Source organism: Physeter macrocephalus, chromosome 4 (assembly GCF_002837175.3).
Source record: "Physeter macrocephalus isolate SW-GA chromosome 4, ASM283717v5, whole genome shotgun sequence".
In the NCBI taxonomy this organism is placed as follows: domain Eukaryota; kingdom Metazoa; phylum Chordata; class Mammalia; order Artiodactyla; family Physeteridae; genus Physeter; species Physeter macrocephalus.
This window is the reverse complement of record NC_041217.1, coordinates 140,129,953-140,153,613: the sequence shown is the minus strand read 5'-3', so window position 1 is coordinate 140,153,613 and position 23,661 is coordinate 140,129,953. Positions and strand designations below refer to the sequence as shown.

The following is a 23,661-nucleotide window of genomic DNA, read 5'->3' as shown; positions in this document are numbered from 1 at the left end:
AAAAAAAAAAAAAAAAAAGTTATTCAGAAACATACATATTGCTATGTAATTATCTGTAGAGTTGATATACCATAATTTGCTTGCCATTTCCCCCCCTGTTTTAGGCATTTCTATATGTGGGTTTATTTTGGGGGGGGGTCAGAAAAACTGTGATTAATCCCTTTGTGTAAATACCTTTGTTAATATCTCTAATTATTTCCCTTTGCTTGTTTTTTTGGGTAAATTCTTAGATGAAGTACTGGATCCAGAGACTGGGTGTTTTTAAGATTGTAATTAAGTCTTTTCTATCCAGAAAAATTGTGCCAATTTATACTTTGACCAGCAGTATTTTGAGAGGACTAATCTGGGTACACTTGATTTGAATGATTCACAGTGTCAGGATTATATCCTGTTCTAGAAAACACTGTGTTAACCAAAAAAATTAAATAAAGGGCTGTGCTGTTCTTTCAGACTGGTGGTGTTTTTGCTGTTTTCCATAGGATATTTTTTCAGCCATTGTTTAGGGACCATGTCATTCTGCCTGCTGTACATGTGATAGTTAATTACAGGGCTTAGTTATCGCTTCTGATCACTTCCCCTGAGAGTTTATCTATTCTTATGACTCCACTGTCACCAGTAGGGGATGATATTTTAATCTGTATATTCAGCTGAATTCTCTCACAGAAGCATTATTAGTTCCTTTTCTGTACTTGCCTAAGCAGACAGACTCTCCACGGCCTTAACAAATTCCCCTGAAGAAATAATTCCTTGCCTTGTCTTCTTATCAGTCTTGTCAGTGACCTCATGGGAGTATTAATTACTATTTCATTTTTTATTTTTATTTTCTAACTTTTTATTTTGACAATTTCAGACTTATAAAAAGTTGCAAAAATAACACGAAGAATTCTCATGTAGGCATTCACCCAAATTCCCCAAATGTTAGCATTTTATCCTGTGTGCTTAACTGTGCTCTTTACACACACACACACACACACACACACACACACACACACACACACACACACACTTTTTAAAAAATCTCGATTTCTCCTTCCTCTACCCTTTTCCCTCCTTCATCTGAGCGGCCTATATGGGATAGGAAAAAGGACATGGTATTTGGAATTAAATACTTTGGTTCAAGGCCCAATTCTGCCACATTTTTAACTAGATGAACTTGGGTACACTGTTCTTTCTTATCTCCAGTATCCTCATATACAAAATGGTGTCTATTATACCAGCTCCACAAAACTGTTGTGAGGGCTAAGTGAGCTAATGTATGTCAAAAGTATGCTGTATGAATGCTGGTCAGTCCTTCAGAGAATACTCATGTATCTAGTACAGTGCCAGGCATTGTGCTAAGTACTGGGGATTCAGAAAAAATCAGCATCTATTTCCTATTTGGTCACTTACTGTATTTTGTCAATTCTTCCTTCGAATTATTTTTCACTTTTGATTTTTTTTCCATTTTCTTTGCTTCTACCCTAATCTATAGCATATCACCTCATGTGTGAGTCACTGCAACAACCAACAGGTCTCCAAGTTGTTTTTCGGCAGTTATGTCAGTGACAAACTAATAATTGTCCTGAGGTATGGTACAGTATAGTGGAAAAGATATGGACTTCATAATCAGTAGACCTAGGTTTGCATCTTTGCCCCACTTCTTACAAATACTGTGACTCTGGGCAAGTATCTTTACCACTATTCTAATTTGAACTCGTTCTTTTTTTCTTTTAACAGGTAAATATCAGGGAGTGTTTTGGCTGCTAAGGATATACAGAAAGGGTTAATATGTTCCTTGAACTTGAACAGCATCATGGTCTAGTGGGGGAGACAGATACAGTCATAAGTAACTATGGTGTAACAGAATTATAAAAGAAAACTAGCTTTGGAGTCAGATATAAAGGGCAGCTTATGTAGTGGTAAAAGCACAGACTTAACTCTAGAATCAGATTGCCCGGGGTCTAATCCTGGCTCTGGCACTTATTAGCTGTATCATCTTGGGCAAATTAATAAAGCCCTTAAAGGCTCAGTGTCTTCATCTTCACAGAATGGGGATACTGATAGAACTTACAGAATTTTAATGAGAAGTAAATGAAATTATATATGTAATATACTTAGCATAGTTTATTGCATATAGCACATTAGCGTATGTTAACAAATAATGAGCCCAATAATTATGATTATGATATTATTATAGTATATTGGCTTAAGAGCTTAAAAATATAAGCTTTGGCCTCATTTTTAAGTTGGAGTTCCAGTTTATCAACATGCTAGCCATGTGTATATGGGGAAGATATTTAACCGAAACCTCAGTTTCCTCATTAAAATGCATATTGTAATGGTGCTTGATTCATAGAATGTAGAAATTGAAAGAGCTCATGTATCTAAAGAGCTCTGACCCAGGACCTGAGACATAGTGTTTCATGAATGATAACTCTTGTAATTTTTATTCTTGCTCTGCCATCTGCTGGCTCTGTTATCTTTCATAGTAAATTAATCTTTCTGACCCTTAGTTTACCTACTTTGTTCAAAACAAGGTTGTCTGGAAGATTGCAAGTATATATAAAGTTGCTGGATTGGTGCCTGGTACCACACAACTGTCATTCACTACATAATAGCTAATAGTTAATGGTGCAGATTAATTACCCAGGTGCTGAGGGTCAAATTAATTCTGCCCTGGAAATTAAGAAAGATATTCACAGAACTGAATGTTGAAGATGTGTGAGATTTTGCCACATAGAAGGACTAATCTAAAAAAAGGCTCAGAGGTGTGAAAGTGCCTGTTACAGTGCTTAGGAAGTGATGGTAAATAGTAGGTTGCTTTAGGGAACTCTCAGTTTAGTGTATCTAGTAGGTAGCATGTTTGGAGGGAGAAGGGAAAAGTGGAAAATGCGGCTAGAAAGGAAGGTTGGAGCCAGTTAGTAAAACGTTTTGAATACCTTACTAAATTGTTTACACTTTATTCTTTAGGTCTCTGTTTTTCCAATTTCTAACAGCAGAGGGAACTAAATTTGCTGTGGGATAGAAAAGGGAATTACTTGAAACTAATGTTACAAACAGGAATTTCTTGGTAATCTTGTGTTTTATCTTAAAACTCATGTAGTGTTTGCCTTTTACATAATATATTTGTTTCAGTACAAAAATATTTTATTTACTGGTTGCATAACTTGATTCCCTCTCCCCCAACCTCCCATACTCTCATCCTCTCAAATAAGCTTTGAGTGTGTTTGCTATTCTAAAATGTGCCAAGTTAATACTGTAGCTTTAGTCCCCTGGCACACCTCTGCTAGGAACCCCTTGAATGTGTTCCCAGCATGAGAGCTGTGCTTATAGATGATATGGAGCCTTTGAAATTTTTTTTAGGAGAGTGATAGGATAAAAGCTATGCAGTGAGGAGCTGGGTTGGTCCAGATTGAGTAGAAGCCATTTCAATTAATTAGAAAGAACTTTCCTGTTTGTTCTTCCTAGAAATTGTTTAGTCTTTGAACTGTGTGGATTTCCTTATGATCCAAATGAAATCAGACTTGACCTTCTCTCCCTTCTGCTTTTTTTAGTAGGAACTTTGTTTCTACTTTGCCTAGGGTATGCCTAACTGGTGAAGGGAAAAATCTCTCTGAGCAGGAATTTCCAAGAGATGAATTGTTTAGACACGGAATTCCAGCTTCTGCTTTATCCTTTCTTTGTTAGTCCTCCTGTGCTGGCTGCTATGTGTTTAAAAATAAGGGGAATTCCCTGGCAGTCCAGTGGTTAGGACTCGGCACTTTCACTGCCATGGCCGGGTTCAATCCCTAGTTAGGGAACTAAGATCCTGCAAGCTGCAGCATGGCTTCTACTACTACTACTACTACTACTACTACTACTACTACTACTACTACAACACTACTACTACTACTAAAATAGGAAATACTGATCTCTCAGTACTTCTGTGTTAGCTTAAAGTACTGGAATTTGGAGAGTCACAGATGGCAGTATAGTTTTTGAAGTAGATCTCAGATAATCTGAGTACAGTTCTAGTCCTGTCCCTGGCTTGATATATAACGTCTCTGTTTTCTTCTTTAAATGGAGATGATTATCCTTGTTCACATCACAGACCTTTGAGTATCAGGTGAGATAACATATTTAGAATTTGTATATAAAGTTGGAAAGGTAGTATATTATGGTGGATAAGGGCATAAGCTCTTGGAGCTACATTTCCTGGGTTTGAATCCTGCCTCTGACCCTTACAGGCTCTGTGTTTCCAGACGCACTGCCATTATTCTAAGTTCTTTGGTTCCTGTTTTATGTCACTGAATCCTCACAGCAACTTTATGAAGTAGGTATTATTATTATCTACGTTATAAGATGAGAAAACTTAGGAGCAGAAAGGATAGGTAACTTGTGTAATGTCACACAGTTAGTAAATGAAAAGTTGGGATTTGCACTGTAGCTCCAAAGCGCAGGTGGATTAACTGTTAGGCACATATAATTCCCAATAGAAGAGCAGCTGACTAGAAAAGTCTTATGCTTACTAATAGGAATTAACATAGAGATAAGGGGAAGTTTTCTTTGAAAAGGAAAAATTTGTGGGGTCTAAAAACCTGTTTTTGTTTGTGGACATATTTTATCAATTAGAAAAAAATTTTTTAGAATGATTAATTAAATATTATAAATGTCCATATGTTGCTACCTGGGTTTGTTCTGTTAAAATGACTTCTAAAAATATGTACTCAGAAGGTTTAGATGTCTCCCCTCTGACAGTTACCCAACTTTCATTTATTTTCTCCTTTGTAAAATAAATAGATCATTTTGAAACTTACCAATGGAGGTCAAAGGGCATATTGTTTCATCTGGGTGATGAATTTTAGACATTTAGAAAGATGGTACAATGAAGAGTAGTAAAAGCAGAAAGAATTCATACTTACAACACAGGAAATAAGACAGAATAGACAACGTTCTGTGATGGAGAAGTTGAATTTGAAGAATTACTTCCTCTGAACTTTTTCTTATGTGTCCTAGCCACACCTAGCTGCAGAGGCTACAGAGATATATAGTCTTTGTTACAAGTGGTTCTGTGCCCAGGTAAAAAAAAAATAAAGGTTTTATTAACATGGAAGAAAAGAAGAACAAGTTTTAGGGTTGGCAGCTCACAGTCTGCTTCATTGGGCCAACCATTTAACTTTTGTGAAGTCTGTTTCCTCATCTTAAAAAATAATGTCTTTTTTGTCCATCTTACTCAGTTATTACAATATCAAATGTGTCAATGTGAAAGCGCTTTGTAAACTGTAAAGTATGTAACCATTTTAATAACTTTAAAAATTTTGTATTTATTTATTTTTTGGCTGCATTGGGCCTTCATTACTGCACGCACGCTTTCTCTAGTTGTGGCGAGCGGGGTCTACTCTTCCTTGCGGTGCGCAGGCTTCTCATTTCAGTGGCTTCTCTTGTTGCGGAGCGTAGGCTCTAGGCGAGCGGGCTTCAGTAATTGTGGTACATGGGCTCAGTAGTCGTGGCATGCGAGCTCTAGAGCGCAGGCTCAGTAGTTGTGGCTCATGGGCTTAGTTGCTCCACAGAATGTGGGATTATCCCGGGCCAGGGATTGAGCCCGTGTCCCCTGCATTTGCAGGTGGATTCATAACCACTGTGCCACCAGGGAAGTCCCAATGCTATTTTAAATGGAATTGTTTCCTTAATTTCATTTTCATACTTTTCATTGTAAGTGAATAGAAATATAGGTATTTTTATATATTGATCTTATATCTTATAACCATGATGAACTTGTTTTTGGTTTTTCTGTTTTAGATCTGATAGTTTTTTTGGTGTGAATTCCTTAGGATTTTCTTTTACAAAATTATGTTACCTGCAAATAGAGACAGTTTTACTTTTCCTTTCCAATCTGTATGCTTTTTATTTCTTTTTTTCTTTTTCTTTCTTTTTGGTTTTCTTTTTTTTTTTTTTTTTTTACCTAATTCTAGGACCTTCAGTACAATGTTGAATTGAAGTGGTGAGAGTAGATTTCTTTGTCTTATTCCTGATTTTAGGGGGAAAGTATTCAGGCTTTCAACATTAAGTATGATACTAATTGGGTTTTTCATGGATGACCTTTATCAGGTTGAGGAAGTTCTATAAACTATGTATTTTTTAAAACTTACCTTTTTAAAAAAGTCGCTCCGCGGCATGTGGGATCTTCCCAGACCAGGGCCCGAACCCGTTTCCCCTGCATTGCCAGGCAGACTCTCAACCACTGCGCCACCAGGGAAGCCCTAAAAATTATTTATTTATTTATTTATTTGGTTGCTCCAGGTCTTAGTTGTGGCTCGTGGACTCCTTAGTTGCAGCTTGCCGGCTCCTTAGTAGCGGCTCCAGGGATCCTTGGTTGTGGCTCGCCAGCTCCTCAGTTGCGGCAGGCGAGCTTCTTAGTTGCGGCTCATGGGCTCCTTAGTTGTGGCATGTGAACTCTTAGTTGCAGCATGCACGTGGGATCTAGTTCCCTGACCAGGGATCGAACCCGGGCCCTCTGCATTGGGAATGTGGAGTCTTACCCACTGGACCACCAGGGAAGGCCCAAAACTTACCTTTTATTATGAGTATTTTTCTATTTGATTAATATATCTTTGAACTATAATTTTTAATGGCTGCATATTATTCAGCCATTAAAATGTCACATGTGTAGTATAATATGATTAAGAGTTGTGTTCCTGAGTCAGGTTTTAATTTGAAGCTACACTTTGTCACTTACTGTGTGTAGAATACTGAGAAAGATGTTAGTTTTCTGAGCCAGTTTTCAGTTATGCAAAAATGAAGATAATCCTTCAGAACTGCTTTGTAAAGTAGGGGTGAGGAATACATGGAATAATGGATAATTCATGTTAAACACTAAGCAGAGTCATACAGAAAGCACCTAATGGATGGTAGCTACTATAATTATATTTTAGTTATATTATTGTTGTTGGGGGCACTTAGAGTGTTTATTTCTGTAATTAAAACCCTTATACTTAATCTTTGTGCTTATTTGATTAGTTCTTTATTCCTCAGATTGGAATAACTGGGTTAACCTTTTTCTTTTTTGAGGATAACACCTATAGCACATTCTTTTACCCAAATAAACTGATCATATTTGAACTATTAGGTTGGGATAGGAGTTTTGTGGGAGATTAAGTTGGAAAGTAAATTGGGGCTAGATTTTGGAAGGACTCAGGCATCGTCATTCTAACAATCTAAGAATTTTGTCTTTTGTCTTCAACCCCATGAAGTCCATTGACATTTTGAGCAGTAGAGGGTAATTTAGGGCTGGTAATTTAGGAAGATTAATCTGCTGTGCCTCTGAGGTCTTCCCTGACCATCCTTGACTGATTAGGGTACTCTGCTATGTGCTTATGTGACTATCCAGTATATCCTCTATATTTAGTATTTAATAGACTTTATGTAAATATTTGTTTAAATGTTTCTCGTTTCCTGCTTCTTGAGAACATGGACCACATGTTGTATTCCCAAATGTCTAGCACAAGCTAGACATTTGAATAAAAGTACTTGTTGAACAAGGAAATGAATATTTTGTTTTCCACTTTTCTGGAAACTAACTTGTTGGCTTTTGTTTTCCCTTTGTTTTTTCCTGGGATCCAAGGAGGAGGCATCTCCTTATTCCTTACTTGATATCTGCTTGAATTTCCTGACTACTCACCTTGAGAAGTTCTGCTCAGCAAGGCAAGATGGAACACTGTGTCTGCAGGAACCTGGAGTATTCCCACAGGAGGTGGCTGATCGGCTGCTTCAGACCATGGCTTTTCATGGTAAGAAATGAAATAAATAGAGGAAACAAAAATTATGCACTGTTAATTGGCATTGGATTTTGAAGTGCTACTGTGGCCATATAATGATTTTCGTAGAAATAACAGAAAACACTAATTCTAGGAATAGGAATTCATTTATTTTTGCCAATCCTGCCACTTACTTTATAATTTGTGATAAGCATTTTTCTTTTCTAATGTGGCAAATCATTTTTTTGTTTGTTTCTTCTATTTTGTTATTTTGAGAAGCCATTCTCAGGGCAAAAATAACTTCTCTTCCAAAATAGCAGTTTAGAAGTCTGCTGGTCTAAAACCCTTAAATTACCATTTGGCAGCAGGAAAATCAATAAATACTACTATGGAAAAACTAGTTTCTGCTTTTGACCTTTGAAATGGGAAATCATAGCTAATTTCTTACTTCTGTTTTCAAAAACAAATTCTGAAAATAAATTATGAAAGATTTATCTGTGAAATTCTGGTTATGTATATTGATAATTTTTGTTACCTCTATATAAGTTTTAAGTTGAAAGAGATATAATGCCTTTATATATTTAGGGTGTATAAATTCTTACAAGTAAGAAACACAATTTTCCCACAACTATAAAATAGAATGAAAATGTGGCAGTAATGATAATTATCATTTATTGATTGCCTCTTGCATGTAATAATGCCAGGCATTTTATATCCTTTTCTTGAATCTGACTTTTCTCAAAAACCTACAACATAGCTATTTTTATCCAATTTATATACAGATAAGGAAACTAAGGTTCAGAGATGTAACTTGTTAAGAGTCACAGTGTTAATAAATGTCGTGGTTCAAATGCAGATCTGTTTGATTCTAAATCTATGCTCTTTTCACTGCCACACAACCTTCCTATACCTACATTAGAGGAATTCCTGCTCCTAGATGCCTCATGATGGTATACACTTTTGTTGTGACTTTAAATATGTATATACACACAGACACATACACATCTATTGGGTTGGCCAAAACATCTTACGGAAAAACCCGAACGAACTTTTTGGACAGTCCAATAAAATATATTTATAAATATTATATTTTATTAAATATTAAATATAAATTTATTATGTATACTTAAAGTCACAGCAAAAGTGTATACCATTATCTGGCATATATATATATATATATATATAGAGAGAGAGAGAGAGAGAGAGAGAGGGAAGGAGGAGAGCGAACACAAATGCAGATAATGCATTCCAAGGAAAGGTGGGAGAAATAAGGCTGTAATAGAGGTATTTTGGAATAATTTAGGGAAGAAGAAGACATCTACATTCCTTGGTTTTCACTAAGCTGCTCAAGTCTATAGTGTCTTTGAATTCTTCCAACCTGCCAAAGGAACTAGGGTAAATTTCAATAGACTATCCATGTTAAAGTTAAAGGTCCCTTACAAAGCTGCACAACAGTTAAGAGATCATGCCAGTGCTAACATTTCCTTCTGGTCTCAATTTAATGATTACACTTACCAAGCTCAATTTAAATATTTATATATATAACTAGTCTTGTCAATCAAAAGAATAAATGTTAACTGAAGTTTTAACTTTGCCAGATTCCTTTTGAAATATGACTACTATTGGTTAATAATAGCAGCTAACATTTATTGAATGCTTATTATATACCAGGGACTGTGGCAAATGCTTTATATGGATAAAATAATGAAAGTAGTTTTTAAGTAAATGTAACTAAATAATAGTCCTCCAGAGTAATGTCTTGGGGAGGCTATATGCTTGATCAAAATGTGTTTTCTACCTCTTTTTTTCAAACTGCCTTCAGATGAGGAAAGTGAGAGTCAGAGAAACAATGTGCTGACCCCATTTGTGTTTCCCCAATGTGATTACCTGCCTTTTTCACCAAAAAGTGTTCTGAATTATTTAATCTCTTTGTAAAAATCATATCCACCTTCAGTCAGGAGTGGATACTGCTAATATGCAAAACAACAAATTCTTGTCACAATTTTAAAAAGTTGTTTGATAAATGTTTGTTTGTTTGAAAATTTTCATAATAAAATGGGAAAAAAGTTGTTCTGTGAATTTTTATTTTTATTTTTTGCTGTGCCACGCGGCTCGTGGGATCCTAGTTTCCTGACCAGGGATCAAACCCAGGCCCCCGGCAGTGAGAGCGTGGAGTCCTAACCACTGGACCACCAGGGAATTCCCTATGAATGCTTTTAAAATTGATAATATATTTTTTCTAATAGCATAATGATTTTAAAAAATAATTTATTTACATTAAAAAATTTTTACTTATTTACCCAATTCAAAGGATTAATGATATTGGTGGCAATCCTTATTAAAATAAGACTGGGGCTTCCCTGTGGTGCAGTGGTTGAGAGTCCGCCTGCCGATGCAGGGGACATGGGTTCGTGCCCTGGTCCGGGAAGATCCCACATGCCACAGAATGGCTAGACCCGTGAGCCATGGCCGCTGAGCCTGAGCATCCGGAGCCTGTGCTCTGCAACGGGAGAGGCCACAACAGTGAGAGGCCCGTGTACCGCAAAAAAAATAAAAAAATAAAAATAAGACTGATACTAAAGAGTTTTACTTATTTGCTTCTATGATTCTCTTGTCATAATCTTTGCTCATTGTGTCTGTTGTCTCAAAGCTAAAAATCTTACAGGAAATGTGTGGATAAAAGCTAGGAATCAGAATAAGAATTTTGCCACCTAATGATAATACTATTTAGCTATTATGAATATAATATCTAACAGTTAGCTATTATGAATATAATATCTATTAGCTATTGTGAATATAATATCTAATATTATGAGTATTATAATGCTGTAATCATCCATGTACAGGTCTTATGTGAACATAAGTTTTAATTTCTTTGGGATAAATACCCAGGAGTGCTACTGTTGGGTTCTATGGTAGTTGCATGTTTAGATTTTAAAAAACTGCCAGACTGTTTCCAAAGTGGCTTCGCCATTTTACATTCCTACCAATATAAGACTGACCCGGTTTCTCTGCATTTTGCCAGCATTTGGTGTTATTACTATTTTTTATTTCAGTCATTTTGATAGGTATGTAGCCATTATTTCTTCAAATACTTTTTCAACCCTACCCTATTTCTCCTCTCTTTCTGGGACAAATAGCTCTGTTCAATTTTTTTTTTTTTTTAGTCTATTTTTTTTTCTTGTTCTTTAGGTTTGGGTAATTTCTATTTTTTAATCTTTTAGTTCAATGATTCTTTCCTCTGTTCCTTCTGTTCTGTTGTTTAGCCCAACCATTACTGTATTTTTCAATTCTAAAATTTTCCTTTGTTTATTTTATTTATTTATTTTTGGCTGCATTGGGTCTTCATTGCTGCACGTGGGCTTTCTCTCGTTGCAGTGAGTGGGGGCTACTCTTAGTTGTGGTGCGTGGGCTTCTCATTACAGTGGCTTCTCTTTGTTGCAGAGCATGGGCTCTGGGCGCATGGGCTTCAGTAGTTGTGGCATGCGGGCTCAGTAGTTGCGGCTCATGGGCTCTAGAGTGCAGGCTCAGTAGTTGTGGCGCACGGGCTTAGTTGCTCCGCTGCACGTGGGATCTTCCCAGACCAGGGCTCAAACCTGTGTCCCCTGCATTGACATGCGGATTCTTAACCACTGCACCACCAGGGAAGCCCTCCCTTTGGTTCTTCTTTATATCTTCTATTTCTTTTTTGAGGCTTTTTGTTTTCCATTTGTTTCAAGCATGTTTGTAATTGCACACTTTAGCATTTTTATTATGGTTCCTTTAAGATCTTCATAAAATAATTTAAACATTTCTGTTATTTCAGTGTTGACATCTATAGATTGTCCTTTTTCAGTTTGAGATCTTACTGGTCCTTTATATGATGAGTGAATTTTTATTGAAATCTGGACATTTTGGGTATTATGAGACTACTGTTTTAGTCTATGTCTCTGACACCACTTTAGCAGTGGAAGGTGGAGGCACTGCCTTGTTATCGCCAGATTGGGATAATCTTCTGGTTCCCCACTTGACTTCTGTTGACACCCAAGACTTGGGGCTCCTCATTATTGCTGTGCAGGGGATTGGCGTTCTGTTTCCCCACTAGGTCTCTACTGATACTGCCCTAGCTGAGGGAGGTATGAGTACCTCATTTCTCTTCTTCAGTTGGCCTCCACTGACAGCATGTTGGGCTGAGGTGACCTCATTACTTACTGTTGGGCAGTGATGAAGTCTTGACTCTCTACTAGGCTTCTTTTGACACCACTCCAGCATGGACGGGGAGGAGCACCTCATTACTGCCAGATGGACATGAAAGTCCTGGCTCCCTACTCAGCCTTCTGTAACACCTCCCTGTGGGGAGACTGGGGCAACTAGTTACAGCAAGATTGAAAGTCTAGGTTCCCCTCTTGGCATTTGCTGGTGTGGGTGAGGGTATGGCCACAGTTTTTTCTTTGGTGTTTGACTGAGGTAAAGTAGTTACTGTCTAAAAGTTGCCTGCCTTGCTAGGCTTCCCCATTCCTGATACTTTGGCTAGAGTGAGCAGATTTTGAGGGGGAGCTACTTTTGTGTGTGCTTGTTGGTATTTCCCAATTGCCCACTTCTTTGACTTTAAGCCTGGGATGTATGGTGCAAGGAAAAAACCCAGTATCCAACATATTGTTCTTTGTGTCCCAAGACCCCTAGCTGCTCTGGTTTCTTGTCTTCACCTTTCAGAGTGATCTAGCCTCATTTCTTGTCTCTTTCCACTTCCATACTTAAATTTCCAGAAATGTACCATGTTCTCACTCAAATCTAGGTTTTCCCCTATATTTTTTTTCCTCTCTTTACCAGGGAGACACCTTATAGCTCTAGCTGTTTCTTATGTTCAAACAGTGTAGAACTACTTGTTGTTTTCTAACTATGTGCTGGGCTTTCACATCTCTAAGGCTGTTTTTTTTTTTTTTCGGTATGCGGGCCTCTCACTGTTGTGGCCTGTCCCGTTGCGGAGCACAGGCTCCGGACGCGCAGGCTCAGCGGCCATGGCTCACGGGCCCAGCCACTCAGCTGCAGCATGTGGGATCTTCCCGGACCGGGGCACGAACCCGTGTCCCCTGCATCGGCAGGCGGACTCTCAACTACTGCGCCACCAGGGAAGCCCTCCATTTTTAAAATTGAGATATAATTGACACGTAACATTATATTAGTTTCAGGTGTACAGCATAATGATTTGCCATAGGTATTCTAAGGCTTTGTTGATGCTGTTTATTCTTCCTTTAATTCCCCTCACCTTCTTCCTCCATCTTTGAACTTTTCCTTCACCTTTGAAGGACTTTCTCAAAGATCACCTTTTCCATGAAGTCTTTTTCAGATCTCCAGGCATCATGGATTATTTCCTTTTCTTTGCTTTCATGATACTCTGTACTTGGCTCTGGTATACCATTGGCTAGATCTAGGCACATAGCCCCATCTAAGTCCAAGGGTAGGTTGGGAAACGTAGTTGTCCATGTGACCAGGAAGGGGAGGAGAACCAGATGTTAGTAAATATCAATAGTGTCTACCACAGTCATGATTCTCCCATGTGCTATTTCTGTGCTCTTGGAAGGCCACTTTTTTTGTGGTGTGCGGCCCTCTCACTGTTGTGGCCTCTCCCATTGCGGAGCACAGGCTCCGGACGCAGAGGCTTAGCGGCCATGGCTCATGGACCCAGCTGCTCTGCGGCATGTGGGATCTTCCTGGACTGGGGCACGAACCCGTGTCCCCTGCATTGGCAGGTGGACTCTCAACCACTGCGCCACCAGGGAAGCCCAAGGCCGCTTTTTTGAACCCCAGTTTACTCATCTATAAATTGTAGATAATCATATTCTTACCTCACTGAATTGTTATGTCAATTAAATGAAATATTGTTACATGGGAGTGCTTTGGAAATTTTAGCTATCCTTTAACCATTTTTTGAAGTTAAAATGCTGCTTGTTTTTTCCTAGGTCTCCTGAATGATGCAACTGTAGGTATTTTTAGGGGCAACCAGATGCGCTTAAAACGAGCTTGCATTCGCAAAGCCAAGATCTCTGCCGTTGCGTTCCGGAAAGCCTTCTGCCACCACAAGTTAGTGGAACTTGATGCCACAGGTGTGAATGCTGATATCACAATTACAGACATTATCAGTGGGCTTGGCAGTAACAAATGGATCCAGCAAAATCTCCAGTGCCTAGTGCTGAACTCATTAACTCTCTCACTCGAAGATCCTTATGAGCGGTGCTTTAGCCGGCTTTCTGGCCTTCGAGCATTAAGCATCACCAACGTTCTCTTTTATAATGAAGACCTGGCTGAAGTTGCCTCATTGCCAAGATTAGAGAGCCTGGATATTTCTAACACCTCGATCACAGACATCACGGCTCTGCTGGCCTGCAAAGACCGACTCAAGTCTCTAACCATGCATCACTTGAAATGTTTAAAAATGACAACTACCCAGATACTGGATGTTGTTCGGGAACTAAGACATCTGAATCATCTTGATATTTCAGATGATAAACAGTTTACATCAGACATAGCTCTTCGATTACTAGAACAAAAGGACATCCTGCCCAACCTCGTCTCCCTGGATGTCTCTGGGAGGAAGCATGTGACAGATAAAGCTGTTGAAGCCTTTATACAACAACGGCCCAGCATGCAGTTTGTAGGTTTGCTGGCCACTGATGCTGGCTACTCTGAATTCCTCACAGGCGAAGGACATTTGAAGGTTAGACTTTAAAAATATATTCCTTTGTTAGGCCGACCAATGTTTTAGTTGCATAAGACTCCATTAAGGTGAATGTCTAATAACATATGGAACATGTTCATGAAACAGGACATTATATAGTGGAAAGGGCTTGCTTTAGAGTTAGAGTCCTAGTTAAAATCCCAGCTTACTTGCTTCACAACCCAGAGCAAGCTATGATGTAACTTTTTTGAATTTACATTTATTTATAAAATAGATATGATTTGTACCTTGCAAAATTCTTCTGAAGATTAATAATTATATATGTAAAGTGGAAGTCATATAGTAGGCCCTGGATAAATGATAGTTCACATGATGATAATGTTTAGATATTTTGAACCACTTAAACATACCATTTCTAAAGGATCACTTCAAAGAAACTAGGGATGCTCCTTGTTGAATTGAGTATCTGATGGGAGAGCAAGTTCTCCAAGGAGATCTTTATTGTAGAAATGGTAAAATTTTGCTTTTCTTAAGGTTTCTCATGCCTAATGGTTTAAATTCAGTTTAGGAAACATCTATTGGACTTGGTACAGCTTGGGATTCAAAGATGAAAAAGATATAGGATTTGCCTCCAAGGAACCTGGTAGTAGTAGTGATGTTATAACTATAAAGCCAAGGATCAGTGTAGTTGCTTTAAGAGAGTAGGAGAAATTTTTTCTAGCTGGAGAATTTTAGACTTGATCTGAATCAGACTTTGAAGGATAGAATTATAACAAGTTAAGGAAAACTAGTATTCTTGTAACATACATTGTCTCCTATAGGTGCTTTATATTGTATATGCTAATATCTATAGATAGGTATTAACTCCATTTTATAGGTGAGAAACAGAGTCATAGAAATTATATGATTTACTATTAGTTAGAACCAACATTTGGATCTACATCTGTCTAATTCCAGAGCCCCATATTTTTTCCCCTACTTCCTACGCTGCTTAAGCAGAAGTATCATTTGATCCTACCGGGGGCAGAGTCAGGGATGGCCTAGAAATGAATACTGTGACCAAAATGACAAGGTATCTTTTTTGAGCAACCATTATTTTATTTATTTTTTATAGAAGTATAGTTGATTTACAATGTTGTATTAGTTTCTTGTGTACAGCAAAGTGATTCTTTTTCATATTCTTGTCCATTATGGTTTATTACAGGATATTGAATATAGTTCCCTGTGTTATATAATAGGACCTTGTTGTTTATCTATTTTATATATAGTAGTTTGTATCTGCTAATCCCAAACTCTTAATTTATCCGTCCCTCTTTCCCCTTTGAAAACCGTAAGTTTGTTTTCTATGTCTGTGAGTCTGTTTCTGTTTTATACATAAGTTCATTTTTCTCATATTTTATTTATTTTTTTATAAATTTATTTTATTTTTTGGCTGTGTTGGGTCTTCATTGCTGCACGCAGACTTTCTCTAGCTGCAGTGAGCGAGGGCTACTCTTCATTGCTGTGCACGGGCTTCTCATTGCAGTGGCTTCTCTTGTTGCGGAGTATGGGCTCTAGGCACGTGGGCTTCAGTAGTTGTGGCACGTGGGCTCAGTAGTTGTGGCTCACAGGCTCTAGAGTGCAGGGTCAGTAGTTGTGGTGCACCGGCTTAGTTGCTCTGCAGCATGTGGGATCTTCCCGGACCAGGGCTCGAACCTGTGTCCCCTGCATTGGCAGGCAGGTTCTTAACCACTGAGCCACCAGGGAAGTCCTCATATACATATATTAACATATAATATGCATATATACATATGCTTTAAACTGCATAGTGCTAAGAATCTAGAAGATATACAATACTACGTTTGAGAATGTTTAACAGAGAGACTCAACTTAGTTTACGGCTTCTCTGAGGACTTGATGAATGAGTGAAGATCATATGGATGAGTAGCTTGGTAGAGGAAATTCCAGGCAGCGAGAATGATATATGCAAAAGATGTGTGGTAGGAATTAGCATGGTACATCCAAGGAACTGCAAGAAGGCCACTGTGGCTAGAGTTCCAGAGTAAGAAGTTGCAGAGCGATGAAGTGAGGCTGGAGAAGTAGGTGCCAGGGCCAGATTTCGCAAGGTCACATAAGCCAGGTGCAGGGCAGCAAGAAGTTTGAGGAACTTACATACAACTTGTTATGGAACAAGATAGATTTCTAGCACAGGGCTTGTTGGTAAAGGAAATATAAATATGTAAGTTACTATTTTAGTGTTACTTAACTCCCTAAGAAGTGGGTCAGACAGTAAAGAACTGTAAAAATCAAAGGGGAAGAATTCTTATCTCTGTGTACTGGGAGTTTTGGAAGGATTTCCCAGAAGAGGTGAACTTGACCTGTGTCCTGAAGGATGAAAGGAATGTGTCCCTAGTACACTACACTAAATAATCTTCTCAAGGCAAAGATCCTCTAATAGTTGTGATTCCTGAGCAGTACAATTTTTGCTGATTGTTCTTACCACCAACAGACCCTAGAGTGAATTAGCCTAAGTTTTTCAGTTGAGGCTAGTAGGACATCTGTGTTCCACAATGCCTCTGTGAAACAAGTTTGATTTCACAAATGGAACTGTTATTACTTTGAAATCTTGGCTCTAGGAAACACCTACTTTATTTGTTATCATCTAGTTTCCACCTCTGTAAACACTGAAGCAGTGATTCTCAGCCTTGACTGTAATTAAAATTACCTGGAGTGTAAGTATTTGAGATGAAGGATGTGTTAACTAACCATATCATGGTAATCATTTTGCAATATTTACATGTATCAACTCATCATATTTTATACATTAAACTTACATGATATATTTGTGATATATGCATGTATAATATTATATATCTTGATAAAGCTGGAAAAAATTTTAATAAAAAAAAATCATCTGAGGAACTTGAGCAATCAAATCAGAACCACAGGGAGGTGGGACCCAGACATCAGTATTTTTTAAAGCTCCTTGGGTGATTGTAATATGCAGCTAAAGTGGAGAATCATTGTTTTAAAATAATTTAAAAAAATAGAGATCATTGGAACTTTGCCCTTTATTCAGCTATACGCAAAAGTTGATGTTTCTTTTTTTTCATTAGTTATCTATTTTATACATATTAGTATATATATGTCAATCCCAATCTCCCAATTCATCCCACTCCTCCTTTCCCACCTTGGTGTACGTTTGTTCTCTACATCTGTGTCTCCATGTAGTGGGATTGCTGGGTCATATGGTAATTCTATTTTTAGTTTTTTAAGGAACCTCCATACTGTTCTCCATAGTGGCTGTATCAACTTATATTCCCACCAACAGTGCAAGAGGGTTCCCTTTTCTCCACACCCTCTCTGGCATTTGTTGTTTGCAGATCTTTTGATGATGCCCATTCTGACTGGTGTGAGGTAATACCTCATTGTAGTTTTGACTTGCATTTCGCTAATAATTAGTAATGTTGAGCATCTTTTCATGTACCTCTTGGCCAAAAAATTGATGTTTCTTTTAAATTATTTGTTTGACTACTAATTTGAGAGCTGAAAAATAATAGGTCATGTTAAGGGAAGAGAGCTGAGATTGCCCTGTCTCCTTTTTTAGAATTTTCCAAGTTAGCAAAGTTGACGAAAAACTTGTCTGAAATGATTGTCTTAGTATTGTGATGCTTTAAACTAGTTTAGGTTGACATTTTTGGCTTTACATGTTTTTTAGACTACACTGAAAGATGTAGGAAATAGAGACAGTGTGACTCCCCAGTATTCCTTATGAGGCATTATATGGTACTCTTAGTGGGTGGTTATAAGAACAAAAGTTTTGTTTTTTTCCACTTTCATATATATTATTTATTTTGATCTCTTGACTCTGTGTGGGAGGTATTGTCCTCATTGGAAGGGAATGGCTTTCTTAAGGGTCACAGCCAGCTGATGAGCCTGGTATGTGTCCTTTCTACTACATCTCATTGCCTATATTTGAGAATCTTAGTTCTTTCCTTTGCACTCTGTTTCTAGTCCCAACACAGATGGTTTTCTTACCACAGAATTACCAACTCTGTCATCTCTGTTTCCCTACCCAATTTATTCGTCTGTAAGCATCAGTTTCTTGAACCTTCCACTTCTCCACAATTAGGACTCATGTTTTTTGGCTGCCTCATTCCTAGACTCTGGGGTTATTTACCAAGCTGTGGTTCCCAGTTCCTGAGAATCACTGGTTGTGTGCTAAACCCAATATTCTCAGTTGTCATCTTATTTGATCTAAAGTGGCATTTGACACAGTTGATCTTGTCCTCCTTCTTGAAATACTTTTTTTTACTTAGTTTCTAGGATATCAGACTTGTCTTGTTTTTTCCCTACTTTTTGGACTCACCCTCAATTTCCTTTATTGGTTCTTCCTAATCTCCCAGGCCCTAAACCTATATGCTGATGACTCCTAAATTATATCTCTAGCCTAGACTTCTCCCTTGAGAACTAAGACTCCTATATTAAACTGCAGTAATCAACATCCAGTGAAGGTACATATAAGTTTTTTTAAGCAAAGGAGTCGATTCATTTTAAAAAACACTAAGTACTTTTTAAAGATGTCTGAGCTAGGGCCTCTGCCCTTGAGGAATTCTAGTCTCATGGAGAGGAGGCAGACCAATTTAAAAATAGCTTTAATCCATTGTAAGAAATGCTATAATAGAGTTATATACTGAGTGCTACAAGAAAGTTTTTCCTTAGAATATACATTTTAGTTTTAATCCATATATTAAATATTAATAAGGCTTAATTTAGTGGTTAGGGATATTTTCTCTGTCTTAAATTGTTTGCAGAAACTAGTGCATACAGACACTTGTTTTGTTTTGTTCGTTTTTTTTGATCTAGCATACGAAATTGATTGAATTGAAGATGCGTATAGTTTGAGGAGCCAGATTGCTTGATTTGAGGGTTTATCACTGGCTAGAGAAGTGTTGATCACTGAATAAACATACAGGCAATGAAATTTGGTTTAGAGTATTTACATTCCAGTAACAAAAGTTCTTTAATTTTATAGTTAAAGGTAACTTGAGGTTACATTTCATGTAAGTTAATATAAAGCTGTTAGAATCAGCCACATGTGGACTGATGAAGTCTGATGAAGATTATTGTTAATGTGTTTTCCCTCATACAGTCTTTTTTATCTCAGCGTCTTTCCAAATCTAAGAAAAAGTTCAGGGTGATTCCAAAAGAACTGAACACTTGGAAAGTTTTTATTATTCAATAACTGCTTATATACGTGAATACATAGTCAAGACCAATGTTTATATATGTATATTATACATAAATAGTTTAAAAAGCATTTTGTAAAGAAACTTCCACTGTTATTCCTACAGTCTTACAAATGCTCAAAACGTGCCTTTGTGTCACTTGGTACACATCTGCACTGTAGTCTAGTTCTTATTAGACCTTTGTAGCATATCCTATCAGTGTTTGAAATGTCAGCCGTGATGCAGCCCTTCATTTCCTCAAAGCTGCATATTCCCGACTGAATACTCTATGTTCATATAAAACCTAGTTACTGAGTAATATATTTTAAAAGTGTTTATTTTTGTGTCACCTTTTATAATGGTACTGCCAAAAAAAGACAGTCTTCCACCTTAATGAGAAGATTATCTCTCTCTGAACAGCAGGGTTTTGGGTTTTGTTTTTGTTTTTTTTTTGCGTTTTTTTACCTTTTTGTAAAATAAGACAGATGCAAAACCATAAATAACAAATGTATACCTTAATGAGTGAAAATAAGATGAACACACTTGAAACCATCACTCAGGTTAATAAATAGAACTTGTCAGCTACAAGTTGATCACAAGTCCCTCCTTCCCCACAAAAGTAATCTCTGTCCAGACTTTAATGATAATCATGTCCTTGCTCTTTTAAATAGTTTATCATCCAACTGTTTACCTCTAGGCTCTTAATCTTACCCATTTTTCAAAATTATATGTCTTTTGAGTATCTTTTATAAGTTCCCTCCCATCCCTTTCTTTTCCTTATAATTTGTGTATTAACGAATCCAGCCCTTTGATTTGTAGAGTCTCCCTCAACCTGGGTTTTCTTGATTGTATGCTTGTAGTGCATGTTTCACTGACTTTGTATTTTCTGCAAATTGGTAGTTGGATTTAGTGACTTAATCAAACTCATGTTTGATCCCTTTGGCAGGACCCTCAGGTGTTGTGCTCTTTCATTAAGGAAGTACATAATGTCTGGTTGTTTTTCTTTCTGTGATTTTTAGCAGTTGTTGACACTCAACACCTAGTTATTCATTGGGGATCATGGTGATATTCTAGAAGTTTCTTTATTTTTTTTAAGAGTTTTGTTTATTTATTTTTGGCTGCATCGGTGTTCATTGCTGTGCATGGGTTTCTTTAGTTGTGGCGAGCGGGGGCTACTCTTCGTTGCAGTGCACAGGCTTCTCATTGTGGTGGCTTCTCTTGTTGCGGAGCACGGGCTGTAGGCATGCAGGCTTCAGTAGTTGTGGCACGCAGGCTCAGTAGTTGTGGCTCACGGGGTCTAGAGCTCAGGCTCAGTAGTTGTGGCGCACGGGCTTAGTTGTTCCGTCGCATTTGGGAATCTTCCCAGACCAGGGCTCGAACCCATGTCCCCTGCATTGGCAGGCGGATTCTTAACCACTGCGCCACCAGGGAAGCCCTCTTTTTTTACTCATTAGTTGGATTACTTTTCTAAAAAGCCACTTCCTGTTAATATACATTTCATTACCCAATGGTATATGAACCACAGTTTAAGGATATTAACCTGTATAAATGGTAAATTCCTAGATAAACTTACTTTTGAACAGCACCTCTTGATGCTGAGTGGAAGCTTTATAAATCTGGGAAAATTAATTAATACATTTATTTGATAAGTATTTATTGAGTGTTTATTATGAGCCACACACAATGCTCCCTTTTGAGGTACAGTGGTGAATAGGTCAGTCTACTAGGGGGGTTATGATAATGGCCATGAAAGAGGTGTTTCAGGGAGACCTGATTTAGATTGGTGGGTCAGAGAAGGCCTTTATAGAGAAGTGTCATTTAACTTGAAATGGGAAGGATGAATAGAAATTAGGTAGAAAAAGAGAGGAAGATTTCACTCAGAGAGGATATTATATTTAGTAACCCTTTCCTGGGAAAGAGCTTGGCTTATTGAAAGATCAGAAAGAAAGGCCACTGTAGGGTGTGGGGGAGGGACAGACTGGGAGTTTGGGATTGACATGTACACACTGCTATAAAAATAAAAAATAAAATAAAAGAAAGGCCACTGTAGTTATAACATTGTGAGTTAGGGGGAGAGGGTTGCCTTAAGAGGCAGTAGGAGCCTAATCATGGGTAGTAAGACCTTATAAATAATGTTACATATCTTGAGATTTATTTTAGGTACAGTATAGAAAATTTTACCCATAGACTTATAGTAGGGTCTTAGCCTATCTAATATACATCTCTTTAGCATATGTACACCTCCATAGGATGACTTTTCTGGATGGATTGGAAAGTGATCATTCTCATTTGTTTCAGGCTTTGCAAAGCTACCCTGGATGCCATCCACACAAATGATGTTTGGATAGAGACAGTTAGAGGGTTGAAAAGAATCCTAAAAACTTATCTTCTGTCTATGTTCAAAGGTGTCTGGAGAAGCCAATGAAACTCAGATTGCAGAAGCATTGAAGCGGTACAGTGAACGGGCATTCTTTGTCCGGGAAGCTCTATTTCACCTTTTTAGCCTGACTCACGTGATGGAAAAAACAAAACCAGAAATTTTAAAGGTAAGAATAAGAAACTGCATATGAGAAATTTGAAATTGTCTTCCTAGATAGATGATGGTTTTGTGAAGAAAATTAGTGAAAATTTGCATTTAGTCTTTGGTTTTTTGTAATGGGATTGATAATGTATAATTTCAGTTATTAGCCATAAATGAGAATGAGAGGAGATAGTTGCATAGTGTTATTGAAGTTTTATAGTAGTCTCATTTAAGCAGTATAAATGCCTTCAAGTTCATATTTAACTATCTGAAACCAGTAGTCACTGTGATATGTTTTTACCAGCTGTAGTAGAAAATGGAATATATGACTGGAATCAGGACACTGCTTTGTATATTACCCCTGTATTGCTTCCATTTAGGCTTTTTTAAGAAATACAATATTGGAATTTTATAAGGCACTTTTCCATGCAATTTATGAACCTCCTGTGCTTTTGTAACTAATCTGCATTATTCCTCAGTTAAGATATTTTAACCAAGACAGCTTTTGAAAGTCAAGAAAGGAGGATTCTTAATTTTGTTAATTACTTAGGACATTGTTTGTCAGAATGTGGTCCTCTATCCATCAGAAGTCTGGGATACTGCTTATTTTAAGAAGCATATTCATGAGAGGCTTCCCTGGTGGTCTAGTGGCTGAGACTTTGCCTTCCAATGCAGTGGGTGTGGGTTCAATCCCTGGTTGGGGAGATAAGACCCCACATGCCTCGTCGCCAAAAATCCAAAACATAAAACAGAAGCAATATTGTAACAAATTCAGTAAAGACTTTGAAAATGGTCCACATCAAAAAAAAAAAAATCTTTAAAAGGGGCTTCCCTGGTGGTGCAGTGGTTAAGAATCCACCTGCCAATGCAGGAGACAAGGGTTTGAGCCCTGGTCCGGGAAGATCCCACATGCCACAGAGCAGCTAAGCCCGTGTGCCACAACTACTGAGCCTGCGCTCTAGAGCCCGCGAGCCACAACTACTGAAGCCTGCACGCTTAGAGCCTGTGCTCTGCAACAAGAGAAGCCCCCGCTCTCTGCAACTAGAAAAAGCCAGCGCGCAGCAATGAAGACCCAACGCAGCCAAAAATTACATACATACATACATTAATTAAATCTTTTAAAAAATCTTTATAAAAATAAAAAGCATATTTGTGAACCTCACGCCAAGAAATTTAGATTCAATAGGGCTGGGTACAGGAATTATAAGGAAAATTAGAGTACCTCAGGAATTCGTGAGGTACAGGAATCTGCATTTTAATAATCCCCCAAGATAATCCTTATGCACATTCAGTTTAGAAACCAATGAATATAGGACTATATTATATTTGATACCTCATTTAGTGGGCATGACAGTCCCAGGAGATAAGTTTTATCTCCTGTTTTACAGATTATGTACCTGAGGGTCTGTGAGGTTAAGTAACAGAAAGTTAGTGTCAGAGCTAGAAATGCCTTAACCTCCCAGTTTCTTAGATTTTGAGAATGGGGTGTTTGGAAAGGAACCAGTAACATTTAAGCCCTAAGGTGTTACCTCCAACATCTGTCACCTCCTATGTACATACCAGAGG

The 23,661-nt window shown here is 37.8% G+C and overlaps 1 protein-coding gene across 3 annotated transcripts in view; it reads left to right on the top strand.

The window, feature by feature from the left end:
* Positions 1-23,661, top strand: part of ZYG11B (zyg-11 family member B, cell cycle regulator) — a 75,232-nt gene that overhangs the window by 14,821 nt on the left and 36,750 nt on the right. For all 3 annotated transcript variants that reach the window (XR_003679634.2, XM_007109516.4, XM_028489388.2), the window contains 3 exons: positions 7,580-7,745; positions 13,652-14,406; positions 21,980-22,120. Coding sequence is in view for 2 of the 3 variants with exons in the window: in XM_007109516.4 (XP_007109578.2) it covers positions 7,580-7,745; positions 13,652-14,406; positions 21,980-22,120 (1,062 nt within the window). In the remaining variant the exon portion in view is untranslated. The remainder of the gene's footprint in view (positions 1-7,579; positions 7,746-13,651; positions 14,407-21,979; positions 22,121-23,661) is intronic.